We start from the raw sequence: 19,943 nt of genomic DNA, 5'->3' as shown, positions 1-19,943 counted from the left end.
TAAACACATTATTTCTTAAACCTAACACTAGTACTATCACTATTTTGTAAACTAAATAGACAATTTATTAAACCAAGTAATAGTACTATCACTATTTTGTAAACTAAGCACTGACTATTTCTTAAACCAAACACTAACTATTTTGTAAACTAAACACTGACTATTTCTTAAACCAAAAACTAATTATTTCCTACCTGATTTGGATGCCATTTAACATTACATGTTGAGTCGTTTATCAAGTTTCAAGTTACTAAATAGCTAGTCCACTTTTAGAATGTTTTTCTTCGAGTATTTATGTGAACGTACATGGACATGTTTTTGTGGGTGAGAGTGGCTAATTGCCTTTTCTTTTCCTAGACTATTTATTCTCTTGTAGTCCTGGTTTTTCATGTATTTGGTGTTAGGATATATAATTAATAACAATTGCAAACCGAGAGAGAGAGAGAGAGAGAGAGAGAGAGAGAGAGAGAGAGAGAGAGAGAGAGAGAGAGAGAGAGAGAGAGAGAGAGAGAGAGAGAGAGAGAGAAATGGTTAACCAACGATATAGGAGGGAGGATGGATGGGAGGGTGATTGTTCTTGTTTGCAGGGAGTCTCAGTGAATTGCGTCACAATTTTAAGTTTAGTTGGAAGGAAGGAATTGGATCTTGGGTTATAATAGTTTCTTACTTGTCACGTCACATATCTTGTTTACAGAAAATCCAATTTTCTAGATTTTCATGAATTGATTTTTGTGTAATATGAGCTGGATTTTCATGAGCAGACTGCAATTTGACCAACTGTTTACTTAATAGAGGTTAAGCATGTAGAAAGCACAGGGCAAAGTATTTCTCTGTTTGATATCTATGTGATATGAGCTGGATTCCTCTTCAGCATGCAATTTGACCAAAATAACCAACACTATTTCTGAAAGAAAAGAAAACACACGGCAAAGTATTTCTCCGTTTGATATCTGTTCCATTTTAAGAGGTCATGAGCAGACTGCAATGAAGAAGCACCAAAATCTTGGAAACCTTGCTTCACAGCTTGCACTGTGTATGGTATGAACTTCAAAATAGAACCTTTGTCTGCAACTGCCCTAACTACCCCCTGTACAATTTCCAGCTTAGCTGTATTGCCCAAGTACCTCTGATCACTCCCTTTTGTCATTGCTTCAAGAGATTCCATGCCTCGACATTTTTTACTTGGCGACCATTCTAATACAAAACATGAAATCACTTGTATCCAACTGTTTACTTAATAGAGGTTAAGCATGTAGAAAGCTAATCAACAATGACAAAGAAATAACAAACAACATGTTGAAAATCCAATGCAATTTATATATACAACTTTTGCTTTTAGTTTAGAAATAAAGGAAGATGCACATCATTGGGTCGTAGATTAGATTAGCAAAGAGACCCTCTGTTCAAAATTAAAAAAATTCAACCAATTGCTTAATATATGGCAAAATATAGTTGCTCCAAAAATTCCACAATTAACTAGAACAAATTGAGGGACAAACTTTCAAAACGCAACAACTATTACTATTGCTTCAAGGGAACGGGTTTCATGGAAGTGATCTAAAACCCACAAGCAATTCACACAGAAATCGATCTAATCACAAATATCAAACAATTACCACTACCCAGTCCATCAATTCATCCATAAACGAACAAACAAAAAACCATAAAATTTTCAAAAACTTTCAGGAAACTAACATCTAAAGGAATCAGAATCAAATCGAACAAATAGCGGGATTTAATTAAATAAATAATAGTCTGCAGCAAAGAGACAAAGATCTGACCGAACCTAGAACAAGCAGACGAGATCGACTGGAAGATTCAGGGGATTTATTTTCTAGCCAAATCGCAGCAAATCGAGCGCGGTGGGAGACTGCGACGGCGAGCGAGCTGGGATTTAATTAAGCAACTGTAATATTTGCTTTTTCTGTTCTTTTGTTCACTTGAAATGTTGTACAGTTTTTTTACCAGAATTGGCTGACGGAATGGTTCCGTTAGGGGTAAGAATTGGAAAAAAAATTATTCCGTTTTGGGCTTTTAATTCAGCCCATGTGTTTTCAATGTTTGTGAGGTCTAACATAGATTAGTTGTGTCCTTATGATTAAATATGAAGCCCTTTTGGTTAAATAATAATATATGATGGTTTTTGGTTGAACTAAACTTAGCTCAAACCCTTTTCATTAAAGCTCCCTTAAATAAATGGTTATTCCAACATAACATATTTTGACAAAATTTTGAAGAAATTAATGAAAAGGACTATAGCTACACATTTTGATAAGTTGAGGGACCAATGGTAATGGATTTTTAGTTGAGGGACCATTGCTCCAATTTAAGTAAAGTTCAGGGACCATTGCTACAATTTACTCAATTTTTAAACAAATGATATTTCATTAATAGAAAATAAGAATGTTAATCAACAACAGTTAAGTAATAATTAAATTATTAACAACTATTTACAAAATTTAGTTTAAAAATTTATTCTCAATTTAGTGCACTCACAATGTTTTTACTTTTATTGTTTCACAGTATTGGAGTTCTTACATTTAATGTATATCTAATAGTTTTGCATAGTTTTTATATTTATAATTTTTTTAGTTGAATTATGAAAAATAATAGTGACTTGTGAACTTATATGACGACTTTCAGTCATTGATTTCAATCAATTTATTCACTTTTTAAACAGAATACCTCGAATGCATGAGTTAATCATCTTAATTACTTACTAACATACAACCTTTTGCTTTCTTGTTTATAATTTCACACTAACCTTAGTTGAATGCGCGTGGGAGAGTTTTAGACTAACCTTAGTTGAATGCGCGTGGGAGAGTTTTAGACTAACCTTAGTTGAATGCGCGTGGGAGTGTGGGAGTTCGCATCATGAAGTGAAGCAGCAAAGGACAGCGAGGATGGTTCAAGGTGGGACCCGGAGAGCACTCAGCAACCTTTTTCTTTTATTTTCTATATTATTTTTTCAGAAGAAAATTTTAAATAAAAATTATAACCACCCAGTGCCACTCTCAAGTCTTCGCATAATCAACGATCTGGATTTTTCTCTGTTCACGATTAAATCATGCACCGCATACACACCTGATCCCAACCCCCAATCATGAGACAGAGACGCTGAGACTTGCTGCTTCCCACTCCCCAGCAAAACTTTGAGAAATGATGGATCTGAGATCAAGTTTCTCTACCTTCACGGATGAAATTTAAAGCTGATGGGTCACATTTATAGTACAAAAAAATCATCTCAAAACAAAGGATAATACTTGGATGCAATCACAACCCAAGAGTTATCCCGAAAGCAAACCATTTACTCATTTACAAACACTACTGTATAAATTCATGTTGGCAATGTTTCTAATCTCAAGTGCTTGGATTTCTGCTCCGAGTTGAAGCATCTCGCACTTCTGAGAAACCTTTAGAAAGTGCGAGATGCTTCAACTCAGAGCAGAATCAATCTAGTCAAAGAGGCGCACCATCAATACTAGTACCACCTCCTTAATTAACGTCTTATCCACAATTGAATCGGTAAATAACAAGCAAACGGTGGTAGAATCATTCAAAATATACTTTTTATAAATTTTAAGCCATCTGGTGATTGTTGTTATACAGTCGGAGAAACAAACTAAGAATATGGGTGTCTTGAACGTAAGAAATGTTATTTGAGACAAAAACACCACCACCATATAATCACTCGTCTTTGAGCTGTTGCATTAAATTTTTGCAGCAAGAATGCTTTTGGATCCATTTGACCAAGAGGCGTCCCGATACCTGGCAAGATATTCAACATGCTTTCAAGTACTGGGAAGAGATCATTCAAACTCATGAAATTTGGAAATTCAAACTGGCCGAGGAAATTCTCCGTTCCCTCGAAAGTGATAGATCACACTCTTCAGCCTGAAGCCTGAATAACAAAACAAAATCCAGTGATATGTACCGGTCTTCCACATATTCTCCTTAAGTTTGAAAGCAGAAAAACGCAAAATTGAAATGCCATGCAAGATGGAGATGAAAATTAATACATTTTCAGTAATTATACAAGTGCTTAATTAGTTGATAAGCCTGAAAAAGGGAAGCTTGACCATAATAATTCTGGTAACACCGCATAATCATGGTCTTTATTCTTCAGGGTAGAAGTAGTGATGGTCTAGTAATAACAAAAGAGCCATCCTACTATGCAGCTCCTATATAATTAGTTCACCAACGATTCTTCTACTTAATTATAACCAATGTAAACACCAGTGTCTAAGCAGGTTCGAACATTTTTGGCAAGACACTTTTCATCATTGCTTAATCACATAGATGCATAACTGCTTAAAACTCGAAAGTAAAAAAAATTGATCATACCCATTGTGGTATACATGACCTCCATAGGGTAAAGACCAAGTACGCCACACGGTAAGGTCATATCATCATGAAACTACATAAAAGAATAAGTGATGCTCTACGTACAAAAAAACTTAAAGCCAGAAGAAGAAAGTACCACAAGCACAAGATTGAGAGATAGCTTAAATAAGCAGCAAGGGGTCCTGTCTGTAGTTTAACAAAAGAGAGGTATAAGTTAAACCATGCACTGATATCTCTTCTGGTCACATTAGTTACATAACCTGTAGCATTAATAGCTCTAAGGCTCTAACATACAAAAGTGAAGCAGTTAAATTCAAGAAGGAATTGCGAATGGGTTTGGAAGTGTGCTAGAAGGAATGAAATGCACAGAACAAATACCATTTCAGTATATTCATTGAAATCCCAGTGGAAGTAATAAACATAAATAGCAAGGCTAGATAAATGAATAACCTTTGCAAATAGAAGTACCTACAATAACATAATTCCGTCAGATGTTAAAAGAAAGTATATCAATCATTTACAGATTCACCTCTCAAATTCATGTAAGTTTGAGGCTTTGCAAGAAAAACGGGAACTTCACCAACGAAACCTGAAATAACAAACTTCCCTGAACTTCACAAACAAACATGAAAAATGACAATAAACAAAGCAACATCCGCGAAGATTTACATGCCTTGCCCAAGTATAGCTTTGCATTGGACCGTGTTCATTGCAATGCACCAGCAAAAGCATCAATCATCTAAAACCCCGCCTGCTTCAAACAAAAAACGAGAATCTGAAACTTGTTATCGAAACAACAAACACGAAGACTAAAAATCTCAAATTGTGGCCACTAAATGTATAATCTGTAGAATAGTACATTGTGCCTGCCTAGTTCCTTCGTACTTATCGCCGGGATTGCCCAAACCTACAAATAGCCATGGCCTTGGAGCAGCAGTGCAAAAGCAACAGCCGACTTAACCGATTAAGCACCTTCCCCCTCAGACTCAGTGCCTCCCACTACACCTCAGCAACATAATTCATCTAAAAAAATGAACTGGAAACTCGAAAGTCTCCAACCCACCTGCCACTCGCAACTTTTCACGAACAGTTAGACTGCATTCAAAATGTAAACAGCGAGTGAAGTTCTGAACGGAGGGAGTGTAAAAATACTAAAATGTTTGGAGACACAACGGAAACAAAGCCAAAGACAGGTTATATATTTTTACAAGAAGCACAAAATAATAATAATAGTGATGTTAAATCATACTCTGTTGTGGGGTACGATAGAGCTTCAGGCAGTCGTCTTTTTGAAACAAGACCATGTTTGAAGTCTTTAGTTTCTTTTCAAGTTTGAACTTTTTTTTCAAACCCTCTTGCTTGGCTTCCCTAAGTTGTTTACCCGACAGCTTGACACGGATGTCTATTGGACTCGTATCATCTCCGTATTTTTTGTAACCCTGGAGCATGTATTACTGTTTTATTCGAAACTGAAAATAACTACAAATTACAAACCAAATTTGATGTTAACTTTTTATACTGGAAAATTTTACCTTAATGAAAGGATCTTTGGCGTCTGCATTGTGTTCGGCGACTGAATTAAGAAATTTCAAATACTTGTCTGTCCACTTACGGATTGGTAACTCCGTAATCTTTAACATCCCGTTGCTTTCTTGTATGCACCCGTAAGAGGTGTAGTCGCCATCGCTGGACTGGCTACCCTCTATCCTTCCATGAAAACCTTTATACCACGGGCGCATTTCCACTGGCAATTTGTCTACATTCCCTTTGGAATCAATTAAATGTATTATGTTCTTGATGATGTGTATCGGGGGGTAATTGGGGACAATGGTATACCACCCAACTCCAATTCCTTCACAAACATTAACAAGGACCATGGGTATTACTGGAGAACACCTACATGGCAAACAAAAAAATCATCCCAAAGAAAACAATTCAATAATTTACCACCTAAACTTTTAAAGAAGGAAAGAAGAGTAATGTTAGTAAAAATATTCAAACAAACTACGTACCTTCCAGGTTTAACTTCTTTGCCTTGTTGATCTAAGCTTTCGAAAACCACACAAGAGCTTAAACCCTGTCAATGCCGCTAAGTGTTAAATTTGATGGGTCAAGGGTTGGCACGTCTTTATTGTCATCAGGCGGTAAGCTGAAAATATTTATCCTTAAGTAGTTCATTTTCAAGAACTTCTAGATCTTCCAACCATACTGTTGCTGCAGGTTTTTTTACCACCTTTGTAAACTCCTCTTTGACCCTTTCCAAATCTGTTTGAAGGGCTTTCTCACTCTCTATCGTTAAGGATACAAGTTTCAGGGATGCTAGATACTCCGTATTGTCTTTGAAACCTTGACCTTTTAGATATTTCAACAAATCATCTTTCTTTTGCATGTTGTCATCTGATAGAATGATGTTTCCATCACGATATCTTTTAACAAAGTCAAGCTCGCTTCTCAATTCCGAAGCCTTATCTGCGTACAAAAAAAACTTAAAGCCAGAAGAAGAAAGTACCACAAGCACACGATTGAGAGATAGCTTATAATAAGCAGCAAGGGGTCCTGTCTGTAGTTTAACAAAAGAGAGGTACAAGTTAAACCATGCACTGATATATCTTCTAGTCACATTAGTTACATAACCAGTAGCATTAATAGCTCCAAGCCTCTAACATACAAAAGTGAAGCAGTTAATGAATTGCAAATGGCTTTGGAAGTGTGCTAGAAAGAATGAAATGCACAGAACAAATACCATCTCAGTATATTCATTGAAATCCCAGTGGAAGTAATAAACATAAATAGCAAGGCTAGATAAATGAATAACCTTTCCAAATAGAAGTACAAGAACATAATTAAGTACATCAGTCACTTGCAGATTCATCTCTCAAATTCATTTAAGTTTGAGGCTTTGCAAGAAAAACCAGAACTTCACCCACGAAACCTGAAATAACAAACTTCCCTGAACTTCACAAACAAACATGAAAAATGACAATAAACAAAGTAACATACGCAAAGATTTACATGCCTTGCCCAAGTATAGCTTTGCATTGGACCGTGTTCATTGCAATGCCCTGCGAACCAGCAAACGCATCAATCATCTAAAACCCCGCCTGCTTCAAACAAAAAAAAACGAGAATCTGAAACTTGTTATCGAAACAACAAACACAAAAACTAAAACTAAAAATCTCAAATTGTAGCCACTAAAAGTATAATCTGGAATAGTACATTGTGCCTAGTTCCTTGGTACTTATCGCCGGGATTGCCCAAACCTACAAATAGCCATGGCCTCGGAGCAGCAGTGCAAAAGCAACAGCCGACTTAACCGATTAAGCAGCTTCCCCCTCAGACTCAGTGCCTCCCACTACACCTCAGCACCATAATTCATCTAAAAAAATGAACTGGAAACTCGAAAGTCTCCAACCCACCTGCCACTCGCAACTTTTCACGAACAGTTAGACTGCATTCAAAATGTAAACAGCGAGTGAAGTTCTGAACGGAGGGAGTGTAAAAATACTAAAATGTTTGGAGACACAACGGAAACAAAGCCAAAGACAAAAGGCGTATTGCAGAATACAAAGCATATACTTGTCAAGTTTGAGATTAATACCTTGCCTCGCATAACCGGTGAGAGCGTCAGAGAGAAGGGGCGGGCTGGCGTACCGGCGGTGGTGAATTTCGTGAGACAGTCGTCGAGACTGCTAAAGTCACGGTTGATGAAGGCCCAAGCGCACTCGTTCTCTTCGGAGTGTCTGTTTATACTCCGACTGTTACTCTTCCCGCCCACAATTTTTTTTTTTTTTGGTGATAAAAGGTCTATGCCCTTTATTTGTTTGTAAAATTATTTTCGAACCATTTTTATCTTCTGGCACGTTACTTTTTATTTTTAACAACCAAATTGAATAAATTATAAAATATAAAAGTCAAGATTAAGGGATGTGTGAAAGACTACGTAGGTTGTGTGCTTATCATTTAATTATTTTTTGTTGAATACATATGCCCTTTATTGAATTGACAATAAAAGATGTCAAATACTTTAAATGAAAAATAAAAACTTAGCTCTTCTTTGGTACGTCGAGTGGTGTTGATTCGTTTAGTTGAATAAAACATGAAAGACTTGAATCTAGATCGATGTGAGGCTAGTAATTACTTTCTGAGATACCTAATAGGATTTAATATTGAAAAGGAAATAAAACATGTAAGTACAAAATTGGTAAGATTTTAGCAGTTTGAAACAGGAAAGACTTGAACTCTTTTGACCTTTTGATCAAACAATTAATGTCGTGACTTTCCCATAAAAAAAAAAAGGGAAGTACTTGAGAGTGTATTCAAAGAAATCAGGAAATCTATTACTTCTTCTTGGGTAAGTGTTTGCATATAAATATGGGAGTACATCTACCTAACAAACACACCAGCCCAAGCACATCTACGTACGTTTGATTCTCTCAAATATCACACAGCAAAAAACTTTGGAAATTTCAAACCTTTTTCGATTTTGTTGCTTCATTTGTTCAAGAAAGAAGACGATATCTTAGTATAAAAACGAACAAGAGGAATGTCAAGAACAACAAACGAGAGAGACTATGGGTTTGGAGACTGGAAGACCCAAACTTTATGGGTGTACGATAATGAGGAGATGGTTGAACGTCCAGTAAGGTACGCCCTTGGCCTCTACTGGATGTTAAACGACATGTTGACGGATGTCGCGTTGAGGATTAAAAACAAACTGGAAGTTGATATAGGGAAGGTTGATGATGCCATAACTATTTGCTTTGCCAATAAGAGCCACGAGAAGTTTAGTAATTTATGCAAAGAGCTCGAATTGTCAAAGAAGTTTGTTCCTTATTGCACAGAAATCATAGTGTCAAAGGCTGACGGAAATAAATTGCATAAGAAGGTAAAAAGTTTGATATGTTAAATGTGTTGTAATTGTGGCGGCCATCGATTGAGCACACGCGTTCAATAATTTGATTGTTACAAATTTCAGGTATTCTCTAGAGACAATAAGAACCCGCAAACTGACTCCAGCGATCACAAATCAAAGGAACTGTGGGTGAGAATACTATTGAAACCAGATTTGGCAACATATAACATGACAAGCCTTAACGGTGACATTGTTGGTTTGATAAAGAAACGAGTGATTGACATAGCTGGATGCCTCGGAGAAACGGTGGAGGTTAAGCTAAATGGAAGGGATGTCGGCACAATATCATTCTCTACATATGTTGATCTATACTTTAAACCTACAGCTTTTCATTTTGTCAACATTCCAAGGTTATTGTTTATTTGAAACTTTTGGTTCTAAATTTATCTTCTTCTTTTTTCTTATAATTATTTAGAAAGTTTTTTTAACTCAATCTACTCAATTTGCCAGAATAAACATGAAAATTAGTGATGACATGGAGATCTGTGTGACTCTGAGCAACGGACAATTCCAACAGGTTTATTACATATGAGAGCCCTAATATATGCGACTGTTTTGTGCATTTGAATTGTGAGTCTCATGTTGTCGGATTTTATTTCACTACAGGTCAGTTTTGTCAATTTAGTCAATACAAGCCACGGTGGAGATAATGTTGATGTCATTAGCAATGCGATCGCAAAACGTCTTTTCGAAACTATCAAAGAAAAGGACGAGAATTCAACCCTAAATTCAGATGAGAATGAGAATAAGAATGAGAATGAGAATCAAAACCTAAATTCAGATGAGGAAGAGAATCCAAACCAAGATTCAGATGTTGTGAAGAATCATTTATGGATTTTTTTGAACGTTAAATTTCGCAATCCTGTGTTTAATCTCCCAGCAAAAGATACTTTTGATCACCCGCGCCATACAAGAGCATTTACAAAAACATTTGAACTTTCAGAAGATTTCTTAAAGGAAGGTATATATATACATACAAGTAATGCAATGAATGATTCAAGTTCAACTAGTACAGTAAATTGGAATACTCTAACCTTGATTCTCACATTCATATTATTTTTTAGTGGCAGACTCGCCGATTGTCAAAATTTTGAAGAGCCGTTTTGGCATGTATGAAGAAGAAGAAAATATTAAGGTAGAAAACTTGAAGGATGCATATCTTGCCGGGGGGGGAACACTCTAAAGATTGCACCTTGATTATCGTAGAAGGAAATTCAGCTGAGTCACTTGCAGTAAGTCATCTATTTTGTAAATTTTTGTACAGTCAACAAGATAGTTTATTTTATTTGGTTCCCGTTGTATGGTATACTAACTTGGACGAGCCAAATTCAAAAACAGACGACAGGGCTCGGTATTCTGGGTCGGGACACTTTTGGTGTGTTTAGGTTGCAAGGTAAATTGCTCAATGTAAGAGAAAATAGCAAAGACAGTAAGATAACTGACAACATCATCAAAAGTATGGGGATACAGAAGTATAAAATCTCTGAGGGTGAGAATTACACTTATCCATTACGCTATGGCAAAGTGATGATTATGACAGACCAGGTTAGATGCCTTAATTTTCATAGTTTTTTTTTATTATTGCTTACCGTTTATATTGTACCCACTTATTAGTGCGATAAGGTTTTGTTATTGTTGTTTGATTGTTTCTGCTTACCGTTTATATTGTATACGACAACTTCAAATTTTCAATACGTATGGTTTATCTTGATGACTGCTAAGAGGAAGCTTAATGTATGTACTTGTGTAGGATGATGATGGTTTCCACATCAAAGGACTTTTGATTAACCTTTTCCATTGCTTTTGCCCCTCACTTCTTAAAATTGAGGGGTTTTTGGCCGAGTTTATAACTCCTTGTATCAAGGTTAGTTTACATAATTTAACTTGTTTGCCTAATAAATTTGATCGATCAATGGAAGGTTGTCAAGGGCATCTATAACTTGTATTAGAATTTGTACAGGTGACTAAGGAACATGATCAAAAATATTTTTATTCTACCAAACGGCATGAGGAGTGGAAGAAGACACAGGACAACACCGCTCGTGACTGGTCCACTAAGCGCTACAAGGTACGAATTAATTTGTGTCTTCAATTTATTCTAGGGATTGTGCGATGCATAGTCCTAAATAGTTTGTTCTTGTATCATGTCCTTTAGGGTTTGGGAACATTCTCCCCAGAGGAAGAAGGGAAAGACTTTTTTCGAAATCTTGAGAAGCATAGGAAATACTTTATCTGGGATGATGGAGCTGATGAGGCGATTGATCTTGTCTTTAATAAGAAAAGAGTTGACGATAGGAAAGAGTGGCTTAACAACTATATTTGTCTGGAGCTGGAGGAGCAGTGCAGTAACCAAGTTAATGATGAGGATGAGGATGAGGAAAATCACGACGATGAGGATGAGGAGACGCATAAAAACTATACTGACTTTTTTAACAAGAAGTATATTAAGTATTGCATTGCTGCTTTGAAAAGGACAATTCCATCAATAGCTGATGGATTGAAACCTGGTCAAAGGAAAATTTTGTTCTGCGCTTTGAAGAATAAGTTAATTGGAATAACAAAATTGGAAACGTTTTCTAAGTTTGTCGATCACCATAGTTCAAGTAATGTCGCCAGCATAATTATGGGAATGACTCGAAATTATGTGGGAAGCAACAATGTCAATCTCTTTATTCCCCATGGCAATTATGGAACACGAGGCCAGGTAAAAATGTCACTTATTGAACAAGCTTGAATGACGTTCATCATGCGTAATGTAACTCTTAAATTCCATGACAATCTTTTGTTTTACACACATATGTTCCTTTTTCCTTTCTACTTTTAGGGGGGTGAAGACCAATCAGCACCTCGTTATCTACATATTGAGCTTTCTCGTATTACAAGATTGATTTTCCTTGATGATGAAAGCTCAGATGAACGAGGCAAAGAAGAAGTTAAAATTGGAAGGTACGTAGGTTGTTTCAATATTTTTACTAACATTACTCTTCTTTCCTTCTTTAAAAGTTTTGGTGGTAAATTATTGAAATTGTTTTCTTTGGGATGATTTTTTTGTTTGCCATGTAGGTATTTTCCAATAATACCCATGGTCCTTGTGAATGGTTGTGAAGGAATTGGAGTTGGGTGGAGTACCAATGTCCCCAATTACCACCCAATACACATCATCAAGAACATGATGCATTTAATTGCCTACGAAAGGAACATGGAAAAACTGCCGGTGGAAATGTGCCCGTGGTATAAAGGTTTTCGTGGAAGGATTGAGGGTAGCCAATCGGGTGACCGCGACTACACCTCTTACGGGTGCATACAAGAAAGCAACGGAATGTTAAAGATTACAGAGTTGCCAATCCATAAGTGGACGGACAAGTATTTGAAATTTCTTAATTCAGTGGCCGAACACAACGCAGACGCAGAGGCCAAAGATCCTTTCATTAAGGTAAAATTTTCCTGTACAAAAGTTAACATCAAATTTTGGTTTGTCATTTTATGATTATTTTCAATTTCTAATAAAACAGTAATACATGCTCCAGGGGTACAAAAAATACGGAGATGATACGAGTCCAATAGACATCCGTGTCAAGCTGTCTGGTAAACAACTTAGGGAAGCCGAGCAAGAGGGTTTGGAAAAAAAGTTCAAACTTGGAAAGAAAATAAAGACTTCGAACATGGTCTTGTTTGACGAAGACGGCTGGCTTAAGCTCTATAGCACTCCAAAACAGAGTATGACATAACATTATTATTACTATTATTATTTTGTATTTGCTGTAAAAACGTATATAACCTGATTTTAATTTTATATCGTGACTGCAGTTCTTCAGGAATTTTATAAATATGGAATTGAAAAATACAAGAACAGATTGGTGAGTTCATTTTTGGAATTGAATGATATGAGACCAGATTGGTGAGAATTGATGTTTTGCTATCTGTTAACTGATTTTCTATCATGCATGCAGACAAATCTTCAAGAGAAGCACGCCGAAAAGGCTTTGAAAGCGAGAACGGAGCTTGATTTTGTTAAGAGATACCGTCAGGGAAACATCATTCTATCAAAGGACAACATGCAGAAGAAAGATGATTTGGTGAAATATATAAAACATCAAGGTTTCGAAGACAATCCAGAGTATCTAGCATCTCTGAAACTTGTATCCTTAACTGAAGAGAGTGAGAAAGCCCTTGAAAAGGAATTGGAAAAGGCGGAAGAGGAGCTTAAAAAGGTGGAAGATAAGGCTGCAGCCACATCATGGTTGGAAGATCTACAAGTTCTTGAAAATGAACTACTTAAGGATAAACTTTTCCAGCTTACCGCCTGATGACATTAAAGACATGCCAAGCTTTGACCCATCAAATTTGACGCAAAGCAGCCACATTATGGTTGGAAGATCTGCAGGGTGCCACCAGAACCGGACCTTACTCTTCATCTCAGATAAGGCTCTTCTGTGGTTTAGGGTTTAGGGTTTAAGCTCTTCTGTAGTTTTCAAATTCCACGACAGTATTTTTTATTTTTTTATTCGGTCTAATTGAAACGTTGCTCTCTCTGGAAGATCTATAACAAACTAAGAATATGGATGTCTTGAACGTAAGAAATGTTATCTGAGAGTTCCCAAAAAAAACAGAAACGAAATGTTATCTGAGACAAATACACAACCACCATATAATCACTCGTCTTTGGGCAGTTGCATTAAATTTTTGCAGCAAGAATGCTTTTGGATCCATTTGACCAGAATGCGCCTCCCAATACCAGGCAAGAAATTCAACATGCTTTCAAGTACTGGGAAGAGATCATTCAAACTCATGAAATTTGGAAATTCAAACTCACCGATTCTTAGCTGAGGAAATTCTCTGTTCCCTCGAAAGTGATAGATCACACTCTTCAGCCTGAATAACAAAACAAAATCCAGTGATATGTACCGGTCTTCCACATATTCTCCTTAAGTTTGAAAGCAGAAAAACGAAAAATTGAAATCAAGAGGGAGATGAAAATTAATACATTTTCAGAAATTATACGAGTGCTTAATTGGTTGATAAGCCTGAAAAAGGGAAGCTTGACAATAATAATTCTAGTTACACCGCATAATCATGGTCTTTATTCTTCAGGGTAGAAGTAGTGATGGTCTAGTAATAACAAAAGAGCCATACTAATATGCAGCTCCTATACAATTAGTTCACCAACGATTCTTCTACTTAATTATAACCAACGTAAACACCAGTGTCTAGGCAGGTTCTAACATTTTTGTCAAGACACTTTTCATCATTGCTCAATCACGAAAGCAAAAAACAATTGATCATACCCATTGTGGTCTACATGACCTCCATTTGGGTAAAGACAAAGTACCCCACACGGTAAGGTCATATCATCATGAAACTACATAAAAGAATAAATATATAAATACTATAAAGCTATACAAAAGTGAAGCAGTTAAATTCAAGAAGGAATTGCGAATGGGTTTGGAAGTGTGCTAGAAGGAATGAAATGCACAGAACAAATACCATTTCAGTATATTCACTGAAATCCCAGTGGAAGTAATAAACATAAATAGCAAGGCTAGATAAATGAATAACCTTTGCAAATAAAAGTACCTACAATAACATAATTCCGTCAGATGTTAAAAGAAAGTATATCAGTCATTTACAGATTCACCTCTCAAATTCATGTAAGTTTGAGGCTTTGCAAGAAAAACGGGAACTTCACCAACGAAACCTGAAATAACAAACTTCCCTGAACTTCACAAAAAAACATGAAAAATGACAATAAACAAAGTAACATCCGCGAAGATTTACATGCCTTGCCCAAGTATAGCTTTGCATTGGACCGTGTTCATTGCAATGCCCTGCGAACCAGCAAACGCATCAATCATCTAAAACCCCGCCTGCTTCAAACAAAAAAAACGAGAATCTGAAACTTGTTATCGAAACAACAAACACAAAAACTAAAAATCTCAAATTGTAGCTGCTAAAAGTATAATTTGGAATAGTACATTGTGCCTAGTTCCTTGGTACTTATCGCCGGGATTGCCCAAACCTACAAATAGCCATGGCCTCGGAGCAGCAGTGCAAAAGCAACAGCCGACTTAACCGATTAAGCATCTTCCCCCTCAGACTCAGTGCCTCCCACTACACCTCAGCACCATAATTCATCTAAAAAAATGAACTGGAAACTCGAAGGTCTCCAACCCACCTGCCACTCGCAACTTTTCACGAACAGTTAGACTGCATTCAAAATGTAAACAGCGAGTGAAGTTCTGAACGGAGGGAGTGTAAAAATACTAAAATGTTTGGAGACACAACGGAAACAAAGCCAAAGACAAGAGGCGTATTGCAGAATACAAAGCATATACTTGTCAAGTTTGAGATTAATACCTTGCCTCGCATAACCGGTGAGAGCGTCAGAGAGAAGGGGCGGGCTTTGGGTCTGGACGTTTTGGTGCTCTGAAGAGCAACCACGGCGGCGTACCGGCGGTGGTGAATTTCGTGAGACAGTCGTCGAGACTGCTAAAGTCACTGTTGCTGAAGGCCCAAGCGCACTCGTTCTCTTCGGAGTGTCTGTTTATACTCCGACTGTTACTCTTCCCGCCCACAATTATTTTTTTTTTTGGTGATAAAAGGTCTATGCCCTTTATTTGTTTGTAAAATTATTTTCGAACCATTTTTATCTTCTGGCACGTTACTTTTTATTTTTAACAACCAAATTGAATAAATCATAAAAAAATAAAAGTCAAGATTAAAAGTAACTTTTAACAACCAAATTGAATAAATTATAAAAAATAAAAGTCAAGATTAAGGGGATGTGTGAAAGACTACGTAGGTTGTGTGCTTATCATTTATTTATTTATTTTTATCCACATATGCCATTTATTGAATTGACAATAAAAGATGCCAAATACTTAAAATGAAAAATACAAACTTTAAGTCTCCTTTGGTACGTCGAGTGGTGTTGATTCGTTCAGTCGAATAAATTTTTATTTGAGCAATGTTGAATAGATTAATATGTGCATTAAATAGTATATACTATATTATATGATGATACTAGCTTCATTATACTCACGAAGCCGCTCGCTTGAAGCATTTTTTTATTCATGTGGGCTACGCACCCTTAGAGGTGTTACCGTAGTTGTTTTCTATTATTGTATTTTTCAAGGGATTTATTTTGTGTATTTTATGCAAATGCAGAGGATTTTTCTTTATGCTGCAACTTAATGTTAAAAAAGAATCGTGATCACGATCACAATCCATATCTTCAAAGGAATTAGATTAGGCGTTAAATTGTTGTAATTGATTGATTTGTATTTTCCCTTCCATAGCTGTACAATTGACTTGTAGGAAAGAAAATTAAGTTTTTAGCCATTTTTACACTTAATTCGCTAAGTTTGGTCGATTCTGCCATGTAATAGTGATACAACATTGCTCGAATCCATTGAACAAAAGACGCCTTGTTTTTTAATTTTCTAAACTCAACATCTATGCTTTTTAGAGATTTGATTAAACTTTTTTTTTAATATGTGATATGGATATGGATAGACTAATGAGCAAAAACATATCATATAGGTAGATAACACAATTAATTTGAGATAGAAAAATTTGTGATATATAGGTAGATAAAATACAATCAATCTATAACACGGGTAGAATAATAAAATATACAAATAGATTCATTACATAAATATATAACACAGGTAGATAAACAAAGCAATGCATTTCCTATAAAGGTTGAAAAGAAAAATATGTATAATCCAAGTTCAAACTAAATATTAGGAAGACCTGGTTTAAACTCATATTTTCATGGCAATGTTCCCAATCAAAACGACCTAACTAGTGCTATTGTAGGAGGACCTGGTGGGGATGACAAGTAGGAAGATGCAAGATTTGATGCTACAAAACCAAAACCAACCACGTACATCAATGCACCTTTTGTTGGTGTATTGGCATACTTCAAAGCTCTATACCACTGAAAAAAAAATTAGAAATTGTGACCTTGTATTTCAAAAAGGAGGAAGAAATCATAAGAGCTTGAAAGAAGAAGACTGAACAAGAAGGCAGGGGATCGGGGAACACAGCACAAATTGTATAAGGGAGTTATGGAAGAAGAGATATACTTTAAAACTAATTCTACAAGTAGGGAATTATTTAAAGACAAATAATCAATTATAATACTTTATACCTATAAAGCATATATATTTTACTCACTCTATAGAAAGACAAAATTATTTTCTACGTCTACCTATGTATTAGGTATATAAACAAAATAAATAAAGTGCTTTTGCTATAACGTTTTTACTTATAAAAAGAAAAGTTCATATAAACAAACAAAAAACTAAGAAAGAAATTAATAGTGAGAGCCTACAATTATATATACACATCAACACCCACGGTTATGGTTTAGAAGGCTTTCTCCCTAGCCCTGTGGTTAAATGTTCTAGCATGAACATACACGGTTATGGGTTCCAAGGAGTAAGAAGACCACCACGCATAAAAAATAATACTATTTGTACGGGAGTTATGAGGAAGATTATTTCAAACTAATCCTACAATTATGAGATTACTTTAATGATAAATAATCAATTATAATTAATTTCATAATACAAGTAAATCTAGAATTAATGGATAATGTTAATAGAGGGGTAATTTTGACAAAAAATGAAAATAAAATGACGTGGACAATGAGTCAGTGGACTTAAACCAATAATTAAATAAAATTGGACAATATATAGTAATTGCTTACAAATTTGGACTTATTTCAAGTTTATTTTTAACAACCAAATTCAAAAAATTATAAAAAAATAAAAGTCAAGATTAAGGGGAGTGTGAAAGACTACATAGGTTGTGTGCTTATCATTTATTTTTCTTTTGTTGGATACATATGCCCTTTATTGAATTGACAATAAAAGATGCCAAATACTTTAAATGAAAAATAAAAACTTAGCTCTCCTTTGGTACATCGAGTGGTGTTGATTCGTTCAGTCGAATAAATGTTTATTTGACCAATGTTGAATAGATTAAAGGAATTGTTATTAGCACTTCAAAAATCTCATTCTACACTCCTCACAAGTGTATTTTTTTTATAATTATAGAAAGTTTGGAATGACAAATGAGATTTTTAGAGTGCTAATAACAATTTCCTAGATTAATATGTGCATTAAATAGTATATACTTTTGTTGATCGTAAAAAATTGGAATTACCAAAAAGAAAAGAAAAAGATTGTAATGACCTTTTTACCCCTGCATGCGGATGAGATTTTGACAAAAAATTCAATTTGGACTACTATTGATAACGAACTTCACCATAGGATTAAAAGTAGTGTCTCACCGCAGGGATCAATAAAAAAACTTTAGCCTTATTCTTTATATAATGATAATATAAATTTATAAAAAAAACTTTAATTATGTGCCTAGTTGAATATTCTGAGCATATTTGATGAGGGTTTCAGCTGAATTTTCATCTAAGCAGGATACGAGCCAATAGTAATTCATGATATACATGATGAAATACTAGCATGCATGCATCCAAAGTTTAAAGAAAATGACAAAAATATTACTTTTTTTACGGCATGAGAAGCTATTAATTCATTTCTGCTTTTTTCATGCAAGGAGGCAACGATCGTTATTGACATAATGGAAATGGTAAGAGTGCGGGATGCCTCCAAATTTTCGAAAACGAATGATAAAATTTGATCGTTCATGACAGCATAAAAATTCCATGAAAGGAGAAACCTCAAGTTGTGGAGGTATGAATCCAAATGTTTTCACACTTGTGGTGGGTTGCAAACTTGCAATGGAGCGACAATCAAATAAAAACAAGAAAATTAGTTCTAAGTTGAAAAACAAATTAATATGTCTTTGGTGTCAAAATTGTTACAGTTGACACCAACAGTGACAATCAGGTTTATAAAGCCACTGAAAAGGAATGGTGCCCTCAAATCAATGCCCCATAACACATTTTGTTGTAGTAGATCAACATTTCAACACACCAACTTATGCGTGAGTTGTTGGACTAAATATGTGAATATTTACATTTGAATGTGAACATTTAATTCAAAATCAATTAACAAAACGAGGGATATGACCATAAGTTTTCAAACTAATAGCTAGGGAAGGTTTCTATCCTCCAATATAGAAGTTTTTGAGAAATTTCTCAAGTAGAAGGTGTTCATGTGCATTATCAATATAATGAAAAGATCTTGTCAAAACTAAAGGGTTTCTTCTTTCACAAATATTTTGGCTGGAAACTCACAGGTTTTAATCTGTTTTGCGACTATCTACAAAATGCCATCATAAAATCTTTTTTTTTTTTTGTTACTTTCGCCCTAATCAAAGCTTCATTTATGATCATGATCGGAAATTACAAAAGTGTCATGATCAACGAAACTCCCTTCTCACTAGCTATGCTCTGGGCCCTGCTTGAATTTGTTTTTATTACTTAATTTTCAAGCTTAAAAGTTTAATACAAAGCACTTATGTTAGCGCTTCGTAATTACTTATAAATTTTTCTTACAATGTTCACAAATTGGTTAACATATAAATTAAAATTTTCTGTTTGGCTCAATAAATGCTAAGACGCTCTCCAACCATGGGCTAAAAGCCAAATTACTCCATTTATTCCCCCCCTCAAACACCACCCAACCCAAGCTAAAACATTGGGCTAAAAGCCAAATGCTAAAGCTGGGCCAAATACCACCCCCCCCCCCAATGCGTGGAC

The 19,943-nt window shown here is 35.5% G+C and overlaps 1 protein-coding gene and 1 long non-coding RNA gene across 6 annotated transcripts; both read right to left on the bottom strand.

The window, feature by feature from the left end:
- Nucleotides 1–703: 703 nt before the first annotated feature.
- On the bottom strand, nt 704–1,925 carry LOC139189731 (uncharacterized). The gene is made up of 2 exons (XR_011573599.1): nt 1,787–1,925; nt 704–1,194 (listed from the first exon to the last, which is right to left on the bottom strand). It is a non-coding gene; the product is annotated as an uncharacterized lncRNA (long non-coding RNA).
- Nucleotides 1,926–3,547: 1,622 nt separating this feature from the next.
- Nucleotides 3,548–15,832, bottom strand: LOC103422554 (DNA topoisomerase 2-like). Of its 5 annotated transcripts, XM_070807916.1 has the most exons (12): nt 7,943–8,121; nt 7,561–7,792; nt 7,361–7,445; nt 7,160–7,276; nt 6,357–6,813; nt 5,877–6,240; nt 5,594–5,783; nt 5,204–5,439; nt 5,018–5,095; nt 4,874–4,933; nt 4,481–4,530; nt 3,548–3,901 (listed from the first exon to the last, which is right to left on the bottom strand). In XM_070807916.1, the coding sequence occupies exons 6-8, from the start codon at nt 6,219–6,221 to the stop codon at nt 5,435–5,437; spliced, it is 540 nt and encodes a 179-aa protein (XP_070664017.1). In that variant the 5' UTR covers nt 6,222–6,240; nt 6,357–6,813; nt 7,160–7,276; nt 7,361–7,445; nt 7,561–7,792; nt 7,943–8,121; the 3' UTR covers nt 3,548–3,901; nt 4,481–4,530; nt 4,874–4,933; nt 5,018–5,095; nt 5,204–5,434. The 5 variants fall into 5 exon arrangements, 2 of the variants coding, with proteins under 2 accessions (XP_070664017.1, XP_028943649.1); XM_029087816.2 differs by lacking the exon at nt 4,481–4,530 and having other exon boundaries at nt 3,765–3,901; XR_011573022.1 differs by lacking the exons at nt 4,481–4,530; nt 4,874–4,933; nt 5,018–5,095; ... (6 more) ...; nt 7,561–7,792; nt 7,943–8,121 and adding exons at nt 6,854–6,904; nt 14,892–14,951; nt 15,036–15,120; nt 15,229–15,460; nt 15,611–15,817.
- Between the last annotated feature and the right edge of the window lie 4,111 nt (nt 15,833–19,943).

The sequence above is a fragment of the Malus domestica genome, chromosome 11, assembly GCF_042453785.1.
Source record: "Malus domestica chromosome 11, GDT2T_hap1".
Taxonomy (NCBI): domain Eukaryota; kingdom Viridiplantae; phylum Streptophyta; class Magnoliopsida; order Rosales; family Rosaceae; genus Malus; species Malus domestica.
This window is presented reverse-complemented; position numbering and strand designations above follow the sequence as displayed.

Bases quoted from the DNA above. Each gene is read 5' to 3' on its own strand.
- LOC103422554 (XM_070807916.1), bottom strand. From the start codon at position 6,221: ATGGTCCTTGTTAATGTTTGTGAAGGAATTGGAGTTGGGTGGTATACC. The intron at 5,784-5,876 runs GTAAAATTTTCC...TACATGCTCCAG, and splicing joins CCAAAGATCCTTTCATTAAG to GGTTACAAAAAATACGGAGA.